This window comes from Typopeltis vanoorti, chromosome 22 (genome assembly GCF_054136105.1).
Source record: "Typopeltis vanoorti isolate ZY-2024b chromosome 22, IOZ_Tvanoo_1.0, whole genome shotgun sequence".
NCBI classification, from domain to species: Eukaryota; Metazoa; Arthropoda; class Arachnida; order Uropygi; family Thelyphonidae; genus Typopeltis; species Typopeltis vanoorti.
The window spans coordinates 2,046,222-2,065,569 of NC_143570.1; the positions used below are offsets into that span (position 1 = coordinate 2,046,222).

Consider the following 19,348-nt stretch of genomic DNA (forward strand, 5'->3'; position numbering starts at 1 on the left):
ATAGGCATAAGCATTGAAAATATCAACTGCATTGTGTATGAGAACCTAAACAAGTAAAACATTTCGGCTACTTAGGCATGATTTTTAGTGAAGATGATAAATTAAATATGGAAATAGAAAACAGAATCAACAAAGCTGGTATGGTAGGAAGTCAACTGAATAAATTTATATGGAACAGAGAAATTAGTCAAAACACTAAATTAGCTGTATACAAGACCATATTCAAACCAGTTTTAACTTATATATCTGAAGGCTGGATTAGAAATAAAACACTTGATCAAAGACTGGATATCACAGATATGAAAGTACTGAGAAAGATTAGTTGGGTGAACAAGATGGCAGTATCACATTAAAAATGAGGATATTAGAAAAGAACTTGCCATTGTTAGCATTCAGGAATAAGTTAATAGAGCTAATCTTAGGTGGTATGGTCACTTAAACAGAATAGGAGAGGAAAAATTAGCAAAACAAGTTATCTTTGCCAGGTTGGCAGGAAAGAGACCCAGAGAAAGACCAAGTTGTACATGCATTGATGCAGTAAAAAGTTCCTTAATAGATAGAAACATAAGATCTGATAATGTTGGAGTTTCGACAGATAACAGATTAATTTGGAATGAAATTGTTGATTGGAAATTAGTAATCATGTAACTTTTTCATGTATTACTATCATAATTATACTGTAAACTCTGAGGGTACATATCAGGAATTTGATGATGATGATGATGCTGGCTCAGGTAAGGTTATGTGCTGTGCATTTTATCAAATCCTTCATTCCATTTGAGTGAATAACTTACCACATCTCCTTGATAGGAGGTTTTTGCATTTAGTTACAAAGTAAAGTATACTTGCGAGGAAATTATGTTTCGGTTTAATCCTTGACCTAAATGTAACTAAACAAAGTTTGCACGTGAGTTCCTTACTTGTGCGCTAGGCTACTTGTATAGAGGCTGTTGATTTCACATCAGTTGCGTCAGTATCACATAATGCAAAATCCACTTCTTTTCTGATATGTATATTGCTATTCCTAGTAAAGTGATACAATTTTTTTGATACTTGCATATGAAAAATATATGACTTCTGCATTAATCCAATCTTGGTATCTTTTTTGGGTCTGGCTCCCTGATGAAAACTTAGTAAAGGTCAAAACCAGTCTGAGTAGTATGCATCTTAGTCGTGAAGGTGCTTCCCTCACATACTTTGTTTGCTTACACTTGGATAACGGATTAAAGCAATATAATAATTTCTTGTCAAGTATAATTTACATTAACTGAATACTATACAGCATCGAGTATTTTGCATGCTCTTAAGAATTTCTGTGAGCTTCACTGGTTATACATTCTATGTTCCTGTTTTACTTTAAAAAGTATTTAAAATTCTATAAATGTTTTATTTAAAAATTAAAATATATATATGATGTTTAAATAAATATCAAAGAATGTTAGTTACAAATAATTTTGATAATTATCATAGCTGTTTCAATGTGCTATGGTTAAAAAAAGAGCAACAGTTCTTCAAAGTAATCTTTAAGTTATTGATGTTGTTGTTAAACAAGAAGGTTGATTTAAATTGCTAAACCATTGATCAATAGTGTTCCCTTTTCATATTTTATTTATATTCCTTTATATGTGATGTTTATATTCTTACATCAGTAAATGGCTCGTTTGCAGTAGCTGAAAGGAACACACTAATAATGAGTAACTACAACTTTCAGCATCAACTAAGTCTGAAATTATTTACTAGTATAAGTAAATAATTAAATTAAATTATCTATGACAGCAATGACTTATTATATTTGAATAATTTAAATTGTATTTTAATGCAATTCACCTTTCAAGGTGTCCTGGTGATACTTATATTCCTCTTCATTTTTTGATTTCTATAGGAGAACATTTATCAACAAATGCTTTTCTCTCCCCACGGTGGGGTGGATTTCTTATTTACAATCCTCCACTTTTATCCGAGAATAGTTCTCTCCCTGTTGTACTAAATTTAGACATGCAGCTTGTTATGGGAGTTTTCTTGAGCCAGTTACATTCATTAATTGGACTACCGGAGACAGTAAGTATCTCACAGGACTTTTGTAGTTATTATATTTTTGATATTTGATATTAAAAAAAAAAAAACTGACAACAAATGCAAAGTTTGCATTAGATGGCTATAGTTAAGACAAAATTTTGTAGCAAATAATAGTAGCAAATTTTATTGACTAAAGACTGCAAGAAAATATATTATATTGATTTAGAGTTTGCATAGCATCATAATTTATATATTTAGTTTAATCCTTTATCCAAGTGTAAGCAAACAAAGTTTGCACTTGAAGTATCTTCAGGACTATGGCAACTCGTGGCAAAGGTGGACTAAGTTCTGAGCACTTTACTTTGTATCCTATGGGACACTTTCCTTAGTATCCCATAATGCAAAGCACATCTCCTTGCGGACTCCTTGTATGCAAGGAGATGTGTTTTGCATTATGGGATACTAAGGAAAGTGATCAGAGTCCACCTTTGCCATGAGTTGCCATAACCCCGAAGATACTTCGGGAGCAAACTTTGTTTGTTTACACTGGATAAAGGATTAAACTAAATATATAATTTATAGTCTAATCACGTGGAAAAAACTTCCAACAGCATCATAATTCTTGAACTTTATATATTATTTGTGATTTACGAGGGTGGTCTGCAAAGTTCTCGGCCTCGACCATATGGTCGAGACCGAGAACTAATTAATATATTAATAAAAAAAATCTTGCCGATAGTGTTGCCATGCGATGCAACACTATCGGAAAGTTTTTTTTCCCTAAGTTGGCACATCTGTCATAAGCATCCACGTGAAATTGCAAGTCATTCTATCAAGTAGTTTATTTTATACAGCTGTCTGAAGCAAAAGTGTTGTCTGTATCCCTTGAAATGAATAAAATTGAGTATTGTGTGGTTATAAAATTTTTTGCAAAATAAGGTTTAACACCAAAAGAAATTCATTCGAAGTTCATAAAAGTTTATGGGCACTCTTCTTTGTTTTCGACAATTAAGAAATGGGCTGCCGAGTTTAAACATGACTGTACCAACCTTGAAGATGATTCACGTGAAGGACGTCCAAGAATATCATCCAAGAGCACAATATGGTATTGGATGACTAGCGAGTCAAAGTGCATGAAATTGCTAGGACTATAGGCGTTTCAAAAGAATGTGTAGGATATATTTTGCATGAAGAATTGCAAATGAAAAAGCTTTGCGCAAGATGGGTGCCGGCTTGCTCACAACAGATCAAAAATTCACTCACATGAAAATCTCTGAACAGTGCTTGGAGCATTTTAATAAGAATAAAACTTATTTTGTGAATTGATTTATTACTATGGATGAGACTTAGATTCACCAACACACACCAGAATCCAAACAGCAGTCAAAACAGTGGACAGAAGCCGGTTGTTCAGCGCCAAAGAAGACAGTTGGTTCCATCAGCAGGAAAGGTCATGGCATCAGTGTTTTGGGATGCTGAAGGCATTTTGTTTATTAATTATCTTGAAAAGGGTAAAACGATAAATGGGGAATATTATTCCAATCTTTTAACCAGACTAGATGAAAAAATGTCTAGTCTGGTTAAAAGATTGGAATAATATTCCCCATTTATCGTTTGCAGAAGAAAAAAATCATCTTTCATCAGGACAATGCACCTGCCCACAAAGGTGTTTTGGCAATGGGAAAATTAAAGGATCTGCACTATGAATTGTTGGACCATCCACCCTATTCCCCAGATTTGGCTCCCTCTGACTTCTATCTCTTCCCAAAACTAAAACTTCCTCGCTGGTCAGCGTTTTTCTTTGAATCAAGAGATAATTGCAGCTGTAGAGGGAGGATATTTTGCAGATCTTACTGAGAACCACTACAGGGATGGAATAAAGGCACTGGAGCATCACTGGAATAAATATATTAGTCTTAAGGGAGACCAAAAAAAGTTTGACCAAAAACTTTTCAGACCACCCTCGTATTATTGTGAAGTAAAATATCCTTTCTGTTCTCCTTTTTACATTTATTTATTTATTATCATTCATTTTATGTTGGACATTTTATGTGTGCAGGATATAAGGTGGAAGGGGGGAAAGGCAAAGGAACTGGGAGATGGATATAAATTGTTCTATTCTGGAGCAAATAACGGGGGAAGAAATGGTGTAGGAATTGTGGTGTGTGGCAGAATGAAGGGCGAAGTACTGGAAGTGGGTAGAGGGAACGACAGGATCATGCGAATGAAATTGGGTCTTGGAGAAGAGCGGGTGGTCGTATTATGTGTATATGCCCCGCAAGTTGGTTGTACAGTAGAGGAGAAAGACGAGTTCTGGAACGTGTTAGATGAGGAAATGAGGGAACTGGAAGAAAATGAGATGGTGATTGTCAGAGGAGACTTGAACGGACACATAGGGAGACAGAATAGAGACTGTGAAAGGGTGCATGGTGGCCACGGAGTGGGAATGATGAACCAGGAAGGAGAGAGGGTTGTGGACTTTGCAGTAGCGTTTGATCTGGCAATTGTGAACTCGTTTTTCTATAAGAGGGAAGAACATTTGATAACATTTAGGAATAGTAACAACAGTTCACAAATTGTCTACAATTTGACTAGAAGAAAACATCTTAAGGTTGTGACAAATTGTAAAGCAATTCCAACAGATCAAGTAGCACAGCAACACCGACTGCTGTGCACAGACCTTAAAATAAAATCGAAGATAAGAACCTCTGGATGCCATGGGATAAAGAGAATCGAGTGGTTTCGCTTAAAAGAGGAGAGTGTGTGGAATCGTTTTAGGGAGAGGGTGTTAGAGAGGATTTCGGATGGACTGGAAAGTGTACAAGATTGGTGGAAACATAATTCAAAAGTAATTCTGAGCTGTACAATCTAGGTGCTTGGTGAGACATCTGGAAAGATTAGAGAGCAGGAGGAGGGTTGGTGGTGGAATAATAATGTACAAATGGCAGTGGCAGCTAAGAGGAAGGCAAAGCAGAAGTGGGATGAGTCAAGAGTGGAAGAGGACAGTGAGGTGTACAAAGAGAGAAAGCAAGAAGCCAAGAGAGTTGTGGCACAGGCAAAGGCCATGGCATATCAAGATCTGTATGATCAATTAGAAACAAAGGAAGGACAGAGAAAAATTTACCAACTAGTGAAATGTAGAAATACGCGGCAAAGGACATCTTACATGTGAGGCAGATCAAAGACGCTGAAGGAAGAGTATTATGGAGGGATGTGGACATAAGAAATAGATGGAAAATATACTTTGAGGCACTTTTGAATGAGGAAAATGCAAGGACTCACAGAGAAGATGGGCAGCCTTCTGAGGGGATGGTGCAGAACATCAGTAGAGTGGAAGTGACGAAGGCCATGAAGAGGATGAGGAATGGAAAATCGGTGGGCCCCGACAGAATTCCAGTGGAGGCATGGAAGGCACTGGGGGAAGAGGGAATTGACCTGCTGTTGAAAGTTTGCCAACAGGAAAATATACCGGAGGAATGGAGGGAGAGCACAATACTGTAAAAATTACAGAGGAATAAAGTTGATGTCCCACACAATAAAAATCCTAGAAAGGTTCTTGATGGTAGATTGAGGAAGGAGGTGGAGATTGCAAAGGAACAATTTGGCTTCATTCCTGGTAGATCAACAACAGATGCTATCTTTGGGTTATGGCAGATGATGGAAAAGTATCGAGAGAAACAAAGGGAGCTACATCTGGCATTTATTGATCTGGACTAGGCATACGATAGTGCCAAGGCAAGAAGTCTTCTTCTCCCTCAGACACTCTAGCGTCTGAAGGAGAAGAAGGTTCCAGAGAAATATGTCAGGTTGGTGCGGGGAAATGTACAGAAATTTGAAGACAAGTGTTCGGACCTGTCTGGGACAGACAGAAAGTTTTCAAGTAACAGTTGGCTTGCATCAAGGGTCAGCATTAAGTCCGTTTCTGTTTAATATTGTGATGGAGGTGGTAACAGAGGAGGTGAGAGAAGATGCGCCTTGGACAATGTTGTATTCAGATGACATCTTGCTGTGTGCAGATTCAAGAGAAGAAGTGGGAACTAAACTGGAAAGATGGAGAAATGTAGTAGGAGAGAGGTATGAGACTGAGCAGAAGTAAGACAGAGTATATGTGTTGCACAGTGGGCCGCAGACAGGAGACAGATCTGGAGCTGGAGGGAAATGTCATCAGGAAGGTCAGTGACTTTAGATACTTAGGTTCAACAGTGGAAGAAGATGGAATAGCTGAGAAGGAAGTGAGTTGCCGGATACAAGCGGGTTGAAGGAACTGGAGGGAGATGGCTGGAGTGTTATGCGATAAGAGGGTGCCGATCAATCTGAAAGGCAAAATCTATAGGACAGTAGTGCTATAGATATATGACATATGCTATAGAAACTGTGGCCCTGAGGAAAAATAACATCAGCAGGATGGAAGTAGCAGAGATGAGAATGCTTAGGTGGATGTGCTTTGTGACCAGAAAGGATCGTCTGAGAAATGACTATGTCAGGGGGAACAGTGAAAGTTACGAACTTAAGAGCGAAAATACAGGCGGTAAGGTTGAGATGGTTTGGTCATGTGATGAGGAGGAGGACGAATATGTGGGAAGAAGGGTCATGCAGATGGATGTGCAAGGAAGGCAGAAGCGTGGGCAGCCAAAGAAGAGATGGAGGGAGCTGGTAGAAGAGGACTTGAGGATGAAGAACTTGGATGTGGTGACAGCCCAAGACAGGAAGGTGTGAAGGAGACTCATTATCAACAGTGACCCCATTTAAGTGAGAGAAGCTGCAGAAGAAGAAGAAGAAGATTATGAGAGAGAGTGGTGGTGTGAAGCTGTGCAGATTGTTAATGAGAGATAGAGAGTGTGTATCTAGTCAGGGAAACAAAAACTAATAGGTGGGACTATAAGTATAAAATACCAGAATTGATGTGGGATAATGTACAAATAAAAACAAGATATGGATGATCTCAATGGGTGCAGCAGAATTAAAATTACAGGTCTTCAATTTAAACAATTTAAATGGGTTGGTAACGAAGATATTCTTTACAAAAGGATAACTATGGCTCTCGGAAGACCCTGTAACATCATCAGAGCGCATCCCCTGGGTGGCGGATAGGGGGAGCCCACCAGATATGGCAGGGTGGTCCGAATATGTTGAATAAGGACTCGTGAACCAACAGGGCCACAGAGGGCTATCATCTTGATAGCAAGGGAAGTGGCTTTCCCATGTTCCCCTAGCTGGGTCTATTCTCTCTCTCTTCCCTCTTCTTTGAGGTAGGCCCCCTGTTACACCCTGATATTTTAAGAATGTAAAATTCTCAGTTATCGTGGTGTAACATGAAGAATAAATAAAATAAATTAAAAACCCTGCATAAAAGATATTAGTTGAATTAATTAAAAGAAAAAGAAAGATTCTTGCATCCAATAAAATATATAAAATATAAAGGTTTTGTTAAACTAACTAACAAAAGAAAGAATATATTAATATTGTGATATGATCTAAATAAGAAAAGTTAAATAAATAAGACAGAAAAGGATTAGTCACAAGAGATGGTATGTGAGAGGCTAGAGATTAAGTTATTAAGTAAGTTCATAGAAAAATTTTGGAAAGGGGATTAAATTAGAGGCTAACCAAGGAAAACAACAGACTATCGCTGAGGGCCGATTCCCAGATTGAGACATCATTACGGGCTCGCCGATCAAATGACGTTTGGCAGAAAAACGCCACCCAATTGGTCGGCGAAGTAAAAAGAAGTAGGGGATGGAGAAAAGAAGTTAGAAAAAGTGCCGTTAGGAGAGCAGGTATAAAAGAGTTGGAACCCCCCCCCCCCCCACGAGGCTTTTTTGGTTTTTGGTTTGGATTCTGTTCCAGGAGAGCCCTTCGCGAGCTCTTTCGTAGGGATTTCATGGTGTTTTCCTGAGTGGAGATTGGGGTTATATCTCCTTCGTCACAACATGGAAACAAAAGTGAGCGGAATTTCGGTTCCGTATTTCCTATGTGAGAAGCGAAGAATGCCATAAAGTCGAGGAAAAGAAAGCACATTCTTTGTGTTCCAACTTCAGTGACAACTACGAGAAGGGGAAAGAAGTAAAGAAATCGATGTCCACGTGGTGAGTTGCACAGCCGATATATAGATGATTCAAAGTGTTCGGAATTACGAAAAGTTCGTAAGTCTAGTTCATTTCCAAGAAGAACGAAGGAGAAGCAGATTATCGGTGAGGGTATATCAAGGTAGTTCAGAAGAAGGTAAAGGTCCATATGAAAATTCCAAGAAAGAAAGGTACTGTAAAATATATCTAATGTTAACTAAAATTTGTTTGTGATAAGTATCATTATTCTAATACGGAACTGTTGAAGTAACCAAGGAAAATTTATGCTAGGACTTTAGTATCTGACAGAATATATTAGAAGTAAGCTGGCTAGTGTTAATGCTATGTGAATAATTAAGTGTCCTGAGAATTTTTCATGTCTATTGTAATGTATAGGAAAGTTAAAATGAATGTCATAGTTGTGTGTGTTAATGCAGAAAAAGGTTTAGTTAATCTACTTAAGTTTGAAAAGTTAAATAGTGTGAATTAATCTTATTTGTCCATGTCAAGTGAATTTATGTGTTGAATTGTTATGGCGGCATGATCGTAATACCCATTGAGGGATCATAGCCTAATTACTTGTAATATGCTAATGTTAGTTTGTAAGTATTTAGTTTAGCATTAAATTGAGTAATCACAAGAATTAAATTTGTACTATGTTAAGGAATTTAATAAACCTTTGTTCAATGATAAAAGAGTTGTCTGAAATTGCTGTCCAATGCACCACTTGAAAAAATACGAACCTAATCACGCGGGAAATTAATGTTATGAAACGAGATAAAGTGTCACGACTGCAACATAGTTACACTTTCAGATATATTTGAGCTCTTTCTCCTTGTTTTTGAATATAACATCTTAAACTAAATATCCCAAAAGGCGCAGTATAAATACAAATATTAGGGGTACTAAGGGGAGAAATGACTTAGATATTAGTATAAGTTTTGGTGATATCTCAAGCGTAGATAATAGAAGATCATAGATAAGTGGGAATTGTTAGATAGAATAAAAATCGTAAGTTGGGTCACAACATAAATGGCACAGCCGGTAGGATATGAAGTATAAGAAAGTTAATAGAATAGAATAAGAAATATGGGACACAACACCCCTTGCTCTTTAATCTTTCCTATATGGCATTCCTCGCCCAACTCTTGTAACTCACTACCCTAATGCTATTAGAGTAATCGAGGTTTCTATTTCTGTTTAATCTATGTCTTCTCTTTAAAAATCTCTCCTACCACTTAAGGCAAGCTTGAAGGCCTCAAGATGGTAGCCCCATCACCAAGCTAGGCTGCAGATGGCCAGTAATCCTCTCAGTCAAAATTTTAACCCACTAAAAAGACTCATGAAGATAGTAAAGGGACAGACTTTTTTGGTAATGAACCGGCTTGGAATAAGGATTCGAGAAGAAAATTACCGAAAATAAAAAAAAAGCAGAAATACACCTATTAGAATATAACCACCTGGAATGTGAGAAGTATCCACCACAAAATCATAGAACTGGACCAAGCACTAGAAGAAAGAAATGTAAAAATAGCAGTAATTACAGAATCTAAAAAAAAAGCAGAGAGGAACAGACGAAACTGAAAATTATATCTATATATACAGTGGGGTAAAAGCAGAAGAGAGAGCTAAATCTGGTGTAATGATTTTTCTACATAAATCTCTTAGAAACAATATAATCCATTACAACTTTTGTAGCAATAGAATAATAGAAATGAGAATTAAAATAGACAGAGGCTATATGACAGTAATTGGAACTTATGCACCTGAAGAAGGAAAAGAGGAAGACTCAGAAAACTTCTACATCCAACTGCAGAACATATTAAATAAGACCAATCCTAAGGATCACATTTTGGTAATAGGAGATCTCAACACAAGAATTGGCAATAAACCAAACATAGGACCTATTGGAGAACTTAACTGTAATAGAAATGGAAATAGATTAAGAGATTTTACTATAAGCAATAACCTTAAAATAATGAACACCTTCAAACATAAAGACATCCACAGATACACCTGGGAAGCAAGAGACACGAGAAGCATTATTGATTACATAATCAGCAATATCAAAATGTCAGAAATGATAATAGATACAAGAGTATACAGAGCATCTGAAATAGAATCAGATCATTACCTTTTAATTGGGAACCAAGATGGAAAACAACAAAAAAGCATAAGGAAAATAGAAATTTTGAATCTTTCAAAGTTAGACTTTTGGACGACAGTGGTATTAAAGACTTGTACCAAAAAAGAATAAAGAACTGGATGACAAGTATAAAACAAAATCAGAACATAGAAGAAGAATGGTCAAACCTAAAAACCATAATGACAAAAGCTGCAAAAGAAAGTTTAGGAACAAAGAAAAAGAGGCCTTAGGAACTGGGATGATGAAATTAAATGCATTATTGAAGAAAATAAAAAAGCATATAAAAACTGGCTCAACCTAAAAACAATAGAATTAAAAAATCGAATATAGCAGAAAAAAAGCAGCATGCAGGAGAATAAACAGAAACAGATGGAACAATTTTGTAACAAAATTAGAGAGAGAGACTGTATGCTCAAAAGACCAAATGCATATAAAATCCTCAAAGATCTAAGCAATGAAACTAGAGAAAAAGCAGATATTAATACCATTAAAATAGAAACATGGCAAAATTACTACCAAGATCTATGGTATGATGAAAACATTCAAAACAAAAAACTTCCCTTTGTAAACATCTCTGATAACTTGGAAAACATCACTCTAGAAGAATTAACAGAAGCATTAACCCAAAGCAAAACAGGAAAGGCTCCAGGAGAAGACAATATAAACTTGGAACTTATCAAATATGCAGGACTTGAATTCTCACTCAGGTTACTTAACTTTTATAATATGATCTGGAAATAAGGAAAATGCCCACAAGATTGGACCAAAGCAATAGTTATTCCTATCTACAAAAAAGGACACAAATCTGACTGTAACAATTATTGTGGAATCAGCTTACTTAGTACCTGTTATAAAGTATATGCAAAAATCTTAGCATATAAACTTAAACATATAGTAGACCCAAAATTAAAAGAAGAACAAAATGGATTCAGAAAAGGCAGGTCTTGCATAGACTCTGCATTTACGTTAAAATTATTTATTGAAAAACACAGAGAAATGAGCATAGAAACACACATAGCTTTTATAGCATTTGATATTATACCAAAGCATTTGATAAAATTATCAGAGAAAAACTATGGGAAATCCTAGAAGAATATGAAATACCAAACCAACTCTTTAGAGCCTTATATAATATATATCAAGATAATAAAATATCTGTGAAGTACAATAATTCAACATCAAGCTGTAAACCAGTAAATCGAGGAGTACGTCAGGGTTGCCCTCTCTCACCAATTTTATTTAATATATACATAGATAAAATCATAAAAGAATGGAAGATACTAGTTCTAGTGGTAAGACTTATACGTTGGTTAGACATAACTGGTAATTAATTTACGGAATTAACAACGCATGTAAAGTAAATTAATTAAAGATAACTTTAATGAATCACTTCTATATTTCGACAATATCACATTGTCATCTTCAGGAACATAAAGATATGGTATGTGCACTAAAGGAACTAACAAAGCAAATGAGGAAGAAATTAAGACACTAATTTTGTTCCTAAAGTCCTAATGGTGCCCTCTTGCGGGCTAATTTGGTAGTCTTGGCCGTTGGGCTGAAGTTCTCATAATGAAAGTCTCCCAAATTTGGGGCAGTTTCATGCACCCAAATTTGTTGAGGTTAGGAACGTTTTTTAGAGCTGCTGAAGATTCTTTGAATAATCTTTCGTATTTAAACTTGCTGCGATGGATTATTTTTGTCTTCTTCCAACGAATTTTATGGTGGGTATCTAAGGCATGGTCTGCCAGCCCAGAGCGGCTGTACTGGTGAAACTGGATGTAGTCTTGGTGTTCTGAAATCCTGATATTTGTTGTTCTGCCTGTTTGACCAAAGTAGGACAATTTGCAGCTGCAAGGGACCTGGTATACACCAGGTAGGTCTAGGGGAAGTGGTTGGTCGTTGGTAGAGCGGATAAGAGATGCCAACTTTTTATATGGTCTGTAACAGGAAGTAAGGTCATATTTCTTGAGGATATTAGTTATTTTTTCAGAGGTACCCTGGATGTAGGAGATAGTGATAGACTTGGTGTAGTCTTTATTGTTGAGGGGGGGAGGGGGGTTGTGGTTTTCAGGTTTTAGTATTTTTTGGATTTTTTTGGGGTTATAGCCATTGGCTAAGAAAGTGTTGAGGATGTGGTTTAGTTCCATAGTCAGGGCCTTGTCATCTGAGCAGATTAATTTTGCCCTGTTATATAGTGTTTTTATCACCCCATATTGTTGTGAGGGGGGGGGGGGGGATTGCTGGTGAATGTATCTGCCAGTGTGGGTGGGTTTTCTGTAAACAGAGAAAACCAAAGATCCATCAAGCTGGCGGGTGATTAAAGTGTCTAGGAAGGGGAGGGTGTTGTTTTCCTCTTTTTCTAAGGTGAACTGGACTCTGGGATGTTGGTTGTTTATGTGTGTTAGGAAGGAGTGGAGCGAGTCTGAGCCATGTGGCCAAATAGCAAACACATCATCCACATAACGAAGCCAAATAGTGGGTTTTTGTGGGGTGGAGTTTAAGGCTTTTTCTTCAAATGTCTCCATAAAGAAATTGGCCAATGGTGGGGAAAGTGGTGAACCCATGGCTGTCCCCTCTATCTGTTTGTAGAACTTTCCTTGCCAAACGAAATAGCCTGAGTTCATTGTGAACTGAAATAGGGCTGAGATATCGGGAGGAAACTTGGCTTGGATGAGCTCAAGGGTTTCTTTGAGTGGGACATTAGTGAATAGGGAGGAGACGTCAAAACTGACCATTATGTCAGTGTGTTGGAGTGTGAGGTTTTCTATACTGGCTTTAAAGTGGGCCGAGTTTTTTATGTGTGATGGTGTGTTGCCAGTGTAGTGTGTGAGCGTTTTGGCTAAATGTTTGGCTAATTTATATGTGGGGGAATCAATGCCATCTACTGTGGGACGTAATGGCACATTTTCTTTATGTATTTTTGGGAGTCCATATAATCGGGGGGGGTCTAGAGTTATAAGGTTTAAGCTTGTTGGTGACTTCCACAGGCCAAGAAGTGACTTTCTTAAGGAGTCTGTGGATAGTTCTAATCTGAGAGCTGGTCGGATTATATTCAATGGGGAGGTAAGTAGTACGGTCTCGTATTAAAGAATTTAGCTTACCTTTGTAGTCTTTTTGATTGAGTACCACAGTGGCGCTTCCCTTATCAGCTTTGGTGATTACTATTTTTTTGTTGTTTTTTAATTCTTGTAGGGCTGTATATTCGTTTTTGGATAAGTTGGATTTTGGAGGTTTGGCTTTAGTGAGAACACCGACTACATCCAGTCTCATGTTGTTGGCGATATGGATAGGCAGGTTGCGAATTCCACGCTCTATTTGAATCATGATTTCTTCAGCAGGAATCCTTTTTGGAGCTAGGGCGAAATTGTGACCACGTGAAAGTGCGGTGAGTGCTTCAGGCTTTAAAACTGCCGACGAGAGGTTGTCTACTGTGTTAAGTGGTGGCTGGGGTACAGAAGTAGAAGTCTTGGTCAGGTTTTCGTATTTTTTTATGTGCCGACTACGTATTTTTTCGAATTCCTTTCTTGCCGATGTGCATGATATGTCATGGAGTATCGACCATAGATCAAGGCCGAGTGTGTTAGAAAGCTCTTCCTCTAGCGCCCGTACGTTTTTGTTTTCGTCGGCAAGGAGAACGCGCGTCGCGGTAATTTGTTCTCTTAACAGGGCGAAGCTAGTGCGGTTATAAATGCGTAGAGCTTTCTCGGAAGTGAAACGGTGCTTCAATTTGACACAGTTGGGGATCACTTTGTTATCCCGGCAGCGTTTTAGGAACGTCAGGCGATTTATTTTCCTCGATATCTTTAACCTCAATTTGCCTTATTGACGGGCCTTTCGTGCGATTGCATCTCCGTGGATGATCATGATTCTTATCATGATTAAACTCCGCCCCACAAAAACCCACTATTTGGCTTCGTTATGTGGATGATGTGTTTGCTATTTGGCCACATGGCTCAGACTCGCTCCACTCCTTCCTAACACACATAAACAACCAACATCCCAGAGTCCAGTTCACCTTAGAAAAAGAGGAAAACAACACCCTCCCCTTCCTAGACACTTTAATCACCCGCCAGCTTGATGGATCTTTGGTTTTCTCTGTTTACAGAAAACCCACCCACACTGGCAGATACATTCACCAGCAATCCCACCCCCCCCCCTCACAACAATATGGGGTGATAAAAACACTATATAACAGGGCAAAATTAATCTGTTCAGATGACAAGGCCCTGACTATGGAACTAAACCACATCCTCAACACTTTCTTAGCCAATGGCTATAACCCCAAAAAAATCCAAAAAATACTAAAACCTGAAAACCACAACCCCCCTCCCCCCCTCAACAATAAAGACTACACCAAGTCTATCACTATCCCCTACATCCAGGGCACCTCTGAAAAAATAACTAATATCCTCAAGAAATATGACCTTACTTCCTGTTACAGACCATATAAAAAGTTGGCATCCCTTATCCGCTCTACCAAAGACCAACCACTTCCCCTAGACCTACCTGGTGTATACCAGGTCCCTTGCAGCTGCAAATTGTCCTACTTTGGCCAAACAGGCAGAACAACAAATATCAGGATTTCAGAACACCAAGACTACATCCAGTTTCACCAGTACAGCCGCTCTGGGCTGGCAGACCATGCCTTAGATACCCACCATAAAATTCGTTGGAAGAAGACAAAAATAATCCATCGCAGCAAGTTTAAATACGAAAGATTATTCAAAGAATCTTCAGCAGCTCTAAAAAACGTTCCTAACCTCAACAAATTTGGGTGCATGAAACTGCCCCAAATTTGGGAGACTTTCATTATGAGAACTTCAGCCCAACGGCCAAGACTACCAAATTAGCCCGCAAGAGGGCACCATTAGGACTTTAGGAACAAAATTAGTGTCTTAATTTCTTCCTCATTTGCTTTGTTAGTTCCTTTAGTGCACATACCATATCTTTATGTTCCTGAAGATGACAATGTGACATTGTCGAAATATAGAAGTGATTCATTAAAGTTATCTTTAATTAATTTACTTTAAATGGAAGATAACTAATGAAGGAGGATTCAAGATAAACCGTAACACCAGATTAGCTACTCTTCTTTTTGCTGATGACCAAATAATCCTTGGAAATAATGAAGATGAACTACAAAAATCATTATGGAGTCTAAATAATCTGATAAAAACATATGGTATGGAAATATCAACCAACAAAACAAAAGTCATGGCCTTCAAAGGTGCTAATCCAATAAGAAGCAAAATAGTAATAAACAGCAAAATAATAGAGCAAGTAAATACATTCAAATATTTAGGTTGCACAATGTCATATGAAAATGAAGCTGATATAGAACCAAAGATATCAAACTTTTTAAAAGTAACAGGCATTATAAATAAAATTTTTAAACCCAATTATATACAAAAACACACACGAATAAGAATCTACAATACAGTGGCTAAACCAGCATTACTTTATGGCAGTGAGATATGGACAATAAAAAAAGCAGATGAAAGAAGAATTGAATCATCCGAAATGAAATTTCTGTGCAGAACTGAAGGAGTCATAATAATAGACAAAATGAAAACCAGCGAAATCAAAAAAAAACTTTGAATTACAACCTCCCTAAATGAAACAGTTATTTGCTATAGAGAAAAATGGAAAGAACACATACTAAGAATGAATAGAAGCAAAATACCTAAACAAATTCTAAATTACCACCCAAAAGGTACTCGATGCAGAGGAAGACCCTTAGAAAGATGGAATTGAGTCCAGAACAGGCCACTTGGCCTATAAGCCTGGAAAGGAAGAAGAAGAAGGATGACTATGGGTACAGAGGGACGTTGAAATGTATGTACACAAATGCAAGAAGTATCAGGAATAAAGGTGAGGAGTTTTTTTCATTGGTATGTTCAACTTGGCCAAAAATTATAGGCATCGTTGAGAGCTGATTGACTGAAAATGATATAGTGCCGAGATAGAATGTAAAGGATATTGTATTTTCAGGGAGTATAGAAGGAACAGGACAGGTGGTGGGGTATTGCTGATGATAGCTGAAGAATTACAACCATCAACATTAGAAGAGGATATTACATCTGAGGGAGATATTTCATTTGAGGCTGTCTGTTGTTAGATAGAGGCAAATAGGACAAAATACATTGTTGGATATTGCTATAGGCTATAGGGGTTTCCACAGGAAGATGTAGATGCCATGTATTAGCAAATCGGCACAATGAGTGTAGACCGAACAATTACTTTTGGAAATGTTAACTATGAAGACATCGATTGCAGGGAGGAAAGGGGGACATAGCAAGATGGAAGTGGGATTTATACAAGTTGCTAAGGGATAATTACATGAAACAATATGTTATAGAGGGGAGAAGGTGTTTGAGGATGTTGGATCTGATAATAGCATCAAAAGATGTATCCATAACCAAGGTAGACCCTCTGCCTCCAATTGGAGAGAGTAACTATGCAGTCTTATTCTGGGAAGTTGCCAAACATGGAGTTCTCTGTCAAGAAGGGTTTAAGTTCAGTTATAAAGCTGATGATTACGAGGGACTCAGGAGTCATCTTGAAACATGGCTTGAGAAACTACAAGGAAAGAATATCACTAGTTCATGACAAGTGGTCAGAGATTGCTTGAGGGTAGCAGTATCAGACTGCATACCCAAGGTCAGGAGGATAAACCAAGTTGGAATTAAGTGGATGAGTAGAGATATAAAGCAAGAGCTACAGAAAAAGAAAACATTGTGGAGGAAATATAAAGAAAAAAAGTGATCAGCATACTCATGAGCAGTACAAATTGCAAGGGTGATAGTATAGTAAGGAAGACCAAATCAGACTATGAGAGAGAATTAGCCAAACAGGCCAAAGTAAACCCAAAAGTTTTTTTGTTATGCAGCAAGTAAGAGGATAAATTACTATGGTAGAATGACGTTAAACAATGCTCATGGTAGGAAGGTGACTGAACAGAAGAAATAGTTGAGTTGCTGAGTGATCATTTTGCAAAGGTGTATCATCCAGGTGGTGATTTTAGAGTTGTTAATGTTACAGATGTTACAGAGATGCATATCATCATTGAGGTAGATGAACAGGAGATGTTCAGCATATTAAAAAAAATATGAATGTGAGCACAGCAGTGGGACTGGATGGCATATCAGCCATGTACTATGTCAGTGATTTTCAACCTTTTCCATAATATGGCACACCTAGACTAATTATTAAAATTCTGTGGCACACTAAAGTTCTTTTAATTTTTTTGATGATATGGCAAAAAATAGGCATAATTTTGATTGATTTATACACACAAGAAGAGGGAAGACCAGACACTAATAAATAAATGCACAAATTACGACATTATTTCTTTCAATTAATTTGTTTTCATAAATCTCGTGGTACACCTGAAAACCTCTCGTGGCACACCAATGTGCCACAGCACACCGGTTGAAAATCGCTGTACTATGTGAATGTGCAAGAGAATTGGCATTGCCTCTGACAAAGTTGTTCAATCTAAGTCTCATCTTTAGTAGGGTTCCAAGGAAGCAGAAAGCTGGTAAGATAGTTCCATTGCATTAAGATGGTTCCAAGAGAGAGGTAGTAAACTACAGACCAATTAATATATCGGGATTGTTTTCTTTTAAGCTTACACGGTGATCCAAATGCATTTTTGAAAATTATGGAGACAACTACCGTGTTCGAATAAAAACTTTAGTTTAATATAACTAAAATCTACATTTGACATTTCGACCTTTTATGTCAAGGTCATCTTCTGAAGCATACAACTATACACAGAAAACAAGCTACACTACAATCAAACTGGTTTGTTAAAGACACTGACCAACCGCTACAACAATTGTTGTAACGTCGAATGTAGATTTTAATTATATTAAACTATTAAAGTTTTTATTCAAACACTGTAGTTGTCTCCATAATTTTCAAAATTGAATATCGGGATTGGTTGTTAAAGTATTGGAAAAGTTGGTGGAAAGTAAAATACAACAGTGGGTAGATAGGGATGCGATACTCACTAGTGGGCAGCATAGCTTTGTAAAGGGTAGGTCCTATCGTAATAACTCATTCACATTTTATAATAAAGTGACAGCAGAATTGGATAAAGATAACGACTACACCATGATACCGCTTGACTTTGCCAAGGCATTTGCCAGAATACCATATGGAAAACTATTACAAAAACTGGAATGAGAATGGAAATGAGACTAGTAGCTTTGATAGAGGAATGGCTGACAGACAGACAGACAGACACCAGAGAGTAGTATATGGTAGAGTCGAGTCTAGGAGAATGATAGTGACTAGTGGAGTACCTTAGGGTTCAGTACTAGGACCACTACTCTTTAATTTGTATATCAATGACATAGGGAAAGATTTAAGAGGGGATATTCGATTGTTCGCTGATGATGCAAAACTGGGGAGAGCAATAGTTGATGTAGATATCCTGCAGGATAATTTAAATAAATTGGCATTGTGGGCAAAGGATAATGATTGTCAATTTAATGTTGCAGAATGTAAGGTTAATGTACTTCAGGTTGAAAAGCTTGCATAGGTGTATCATATTGATGGTATTGGTTTGTAGGAAATTGATGGGACTTGGGAATAATGGTGGACAAAGAGTTGAAGTTCAGATGACATATTGCAAAAGTCAGTAAATAGCTCAATGAATTAATTGTATGTTTAAAAACACTAATAAGTAAAGATAAGGAAGTTATTATCCTTCTTTATAAGGCTATGATTCAGCCACATCTTGACTACTGCGCACAGATTTGGTCACCTGGGTTTTTTTGGGATCAGGAGGTGGTCAAAAGATTCAGAGACAAGTGATGGAGATGGTGACAGATCTGTGGAATACTCCCTACGAGGATGGGTTGAAGGTTTGTTACAAAGTTTAGTTGATAGGCAGAAAAGATATTAACTTTGAAGATATTAAAGGTGTTCTATAAAATTGATGCAAGTGAAATTTTTCAATATATGATAAATATTCAGAGAATTAGGGGCCATCCGTGAAAGTTGTGTAAGAGCCAGATATTTTGCTTGGAGAGTGGTGAGTGAGTGGAATAGTTTGCCAGAATTGGTTGCGAGTTCCCCTACAGTGAATGGAGTCAAGGAGAGTTATGAT

The 19,348-nt window shown here is 37.4% G+C and overlaps 1 protein-coding gene across 2 annotated transcripts in view; it reads left to right on the top strand.

The window, feature by feature from the left end:
• Window positions 1–19,348, top strand: part of PIG-S (phosphatidylinositol glycan anchor biosynthesis class S) — a 345,368-nt gene that overhangs the window by 228,522 nt on the left and 97,498 nt on the right. For both annotated transcript variants that reach the window (XM_090411921.1, XM_090411922.1), the window contains exon 10: window positions 1,883–2,058. In XM_090411921.1, coding sequence (XP_090268047.1) covers window positions 1,883–2,058 — 176 coding nt within the window. The remainder of the gene's footprint in view (window positions 1–1,882; window positions 2,059–19,348) is intronic.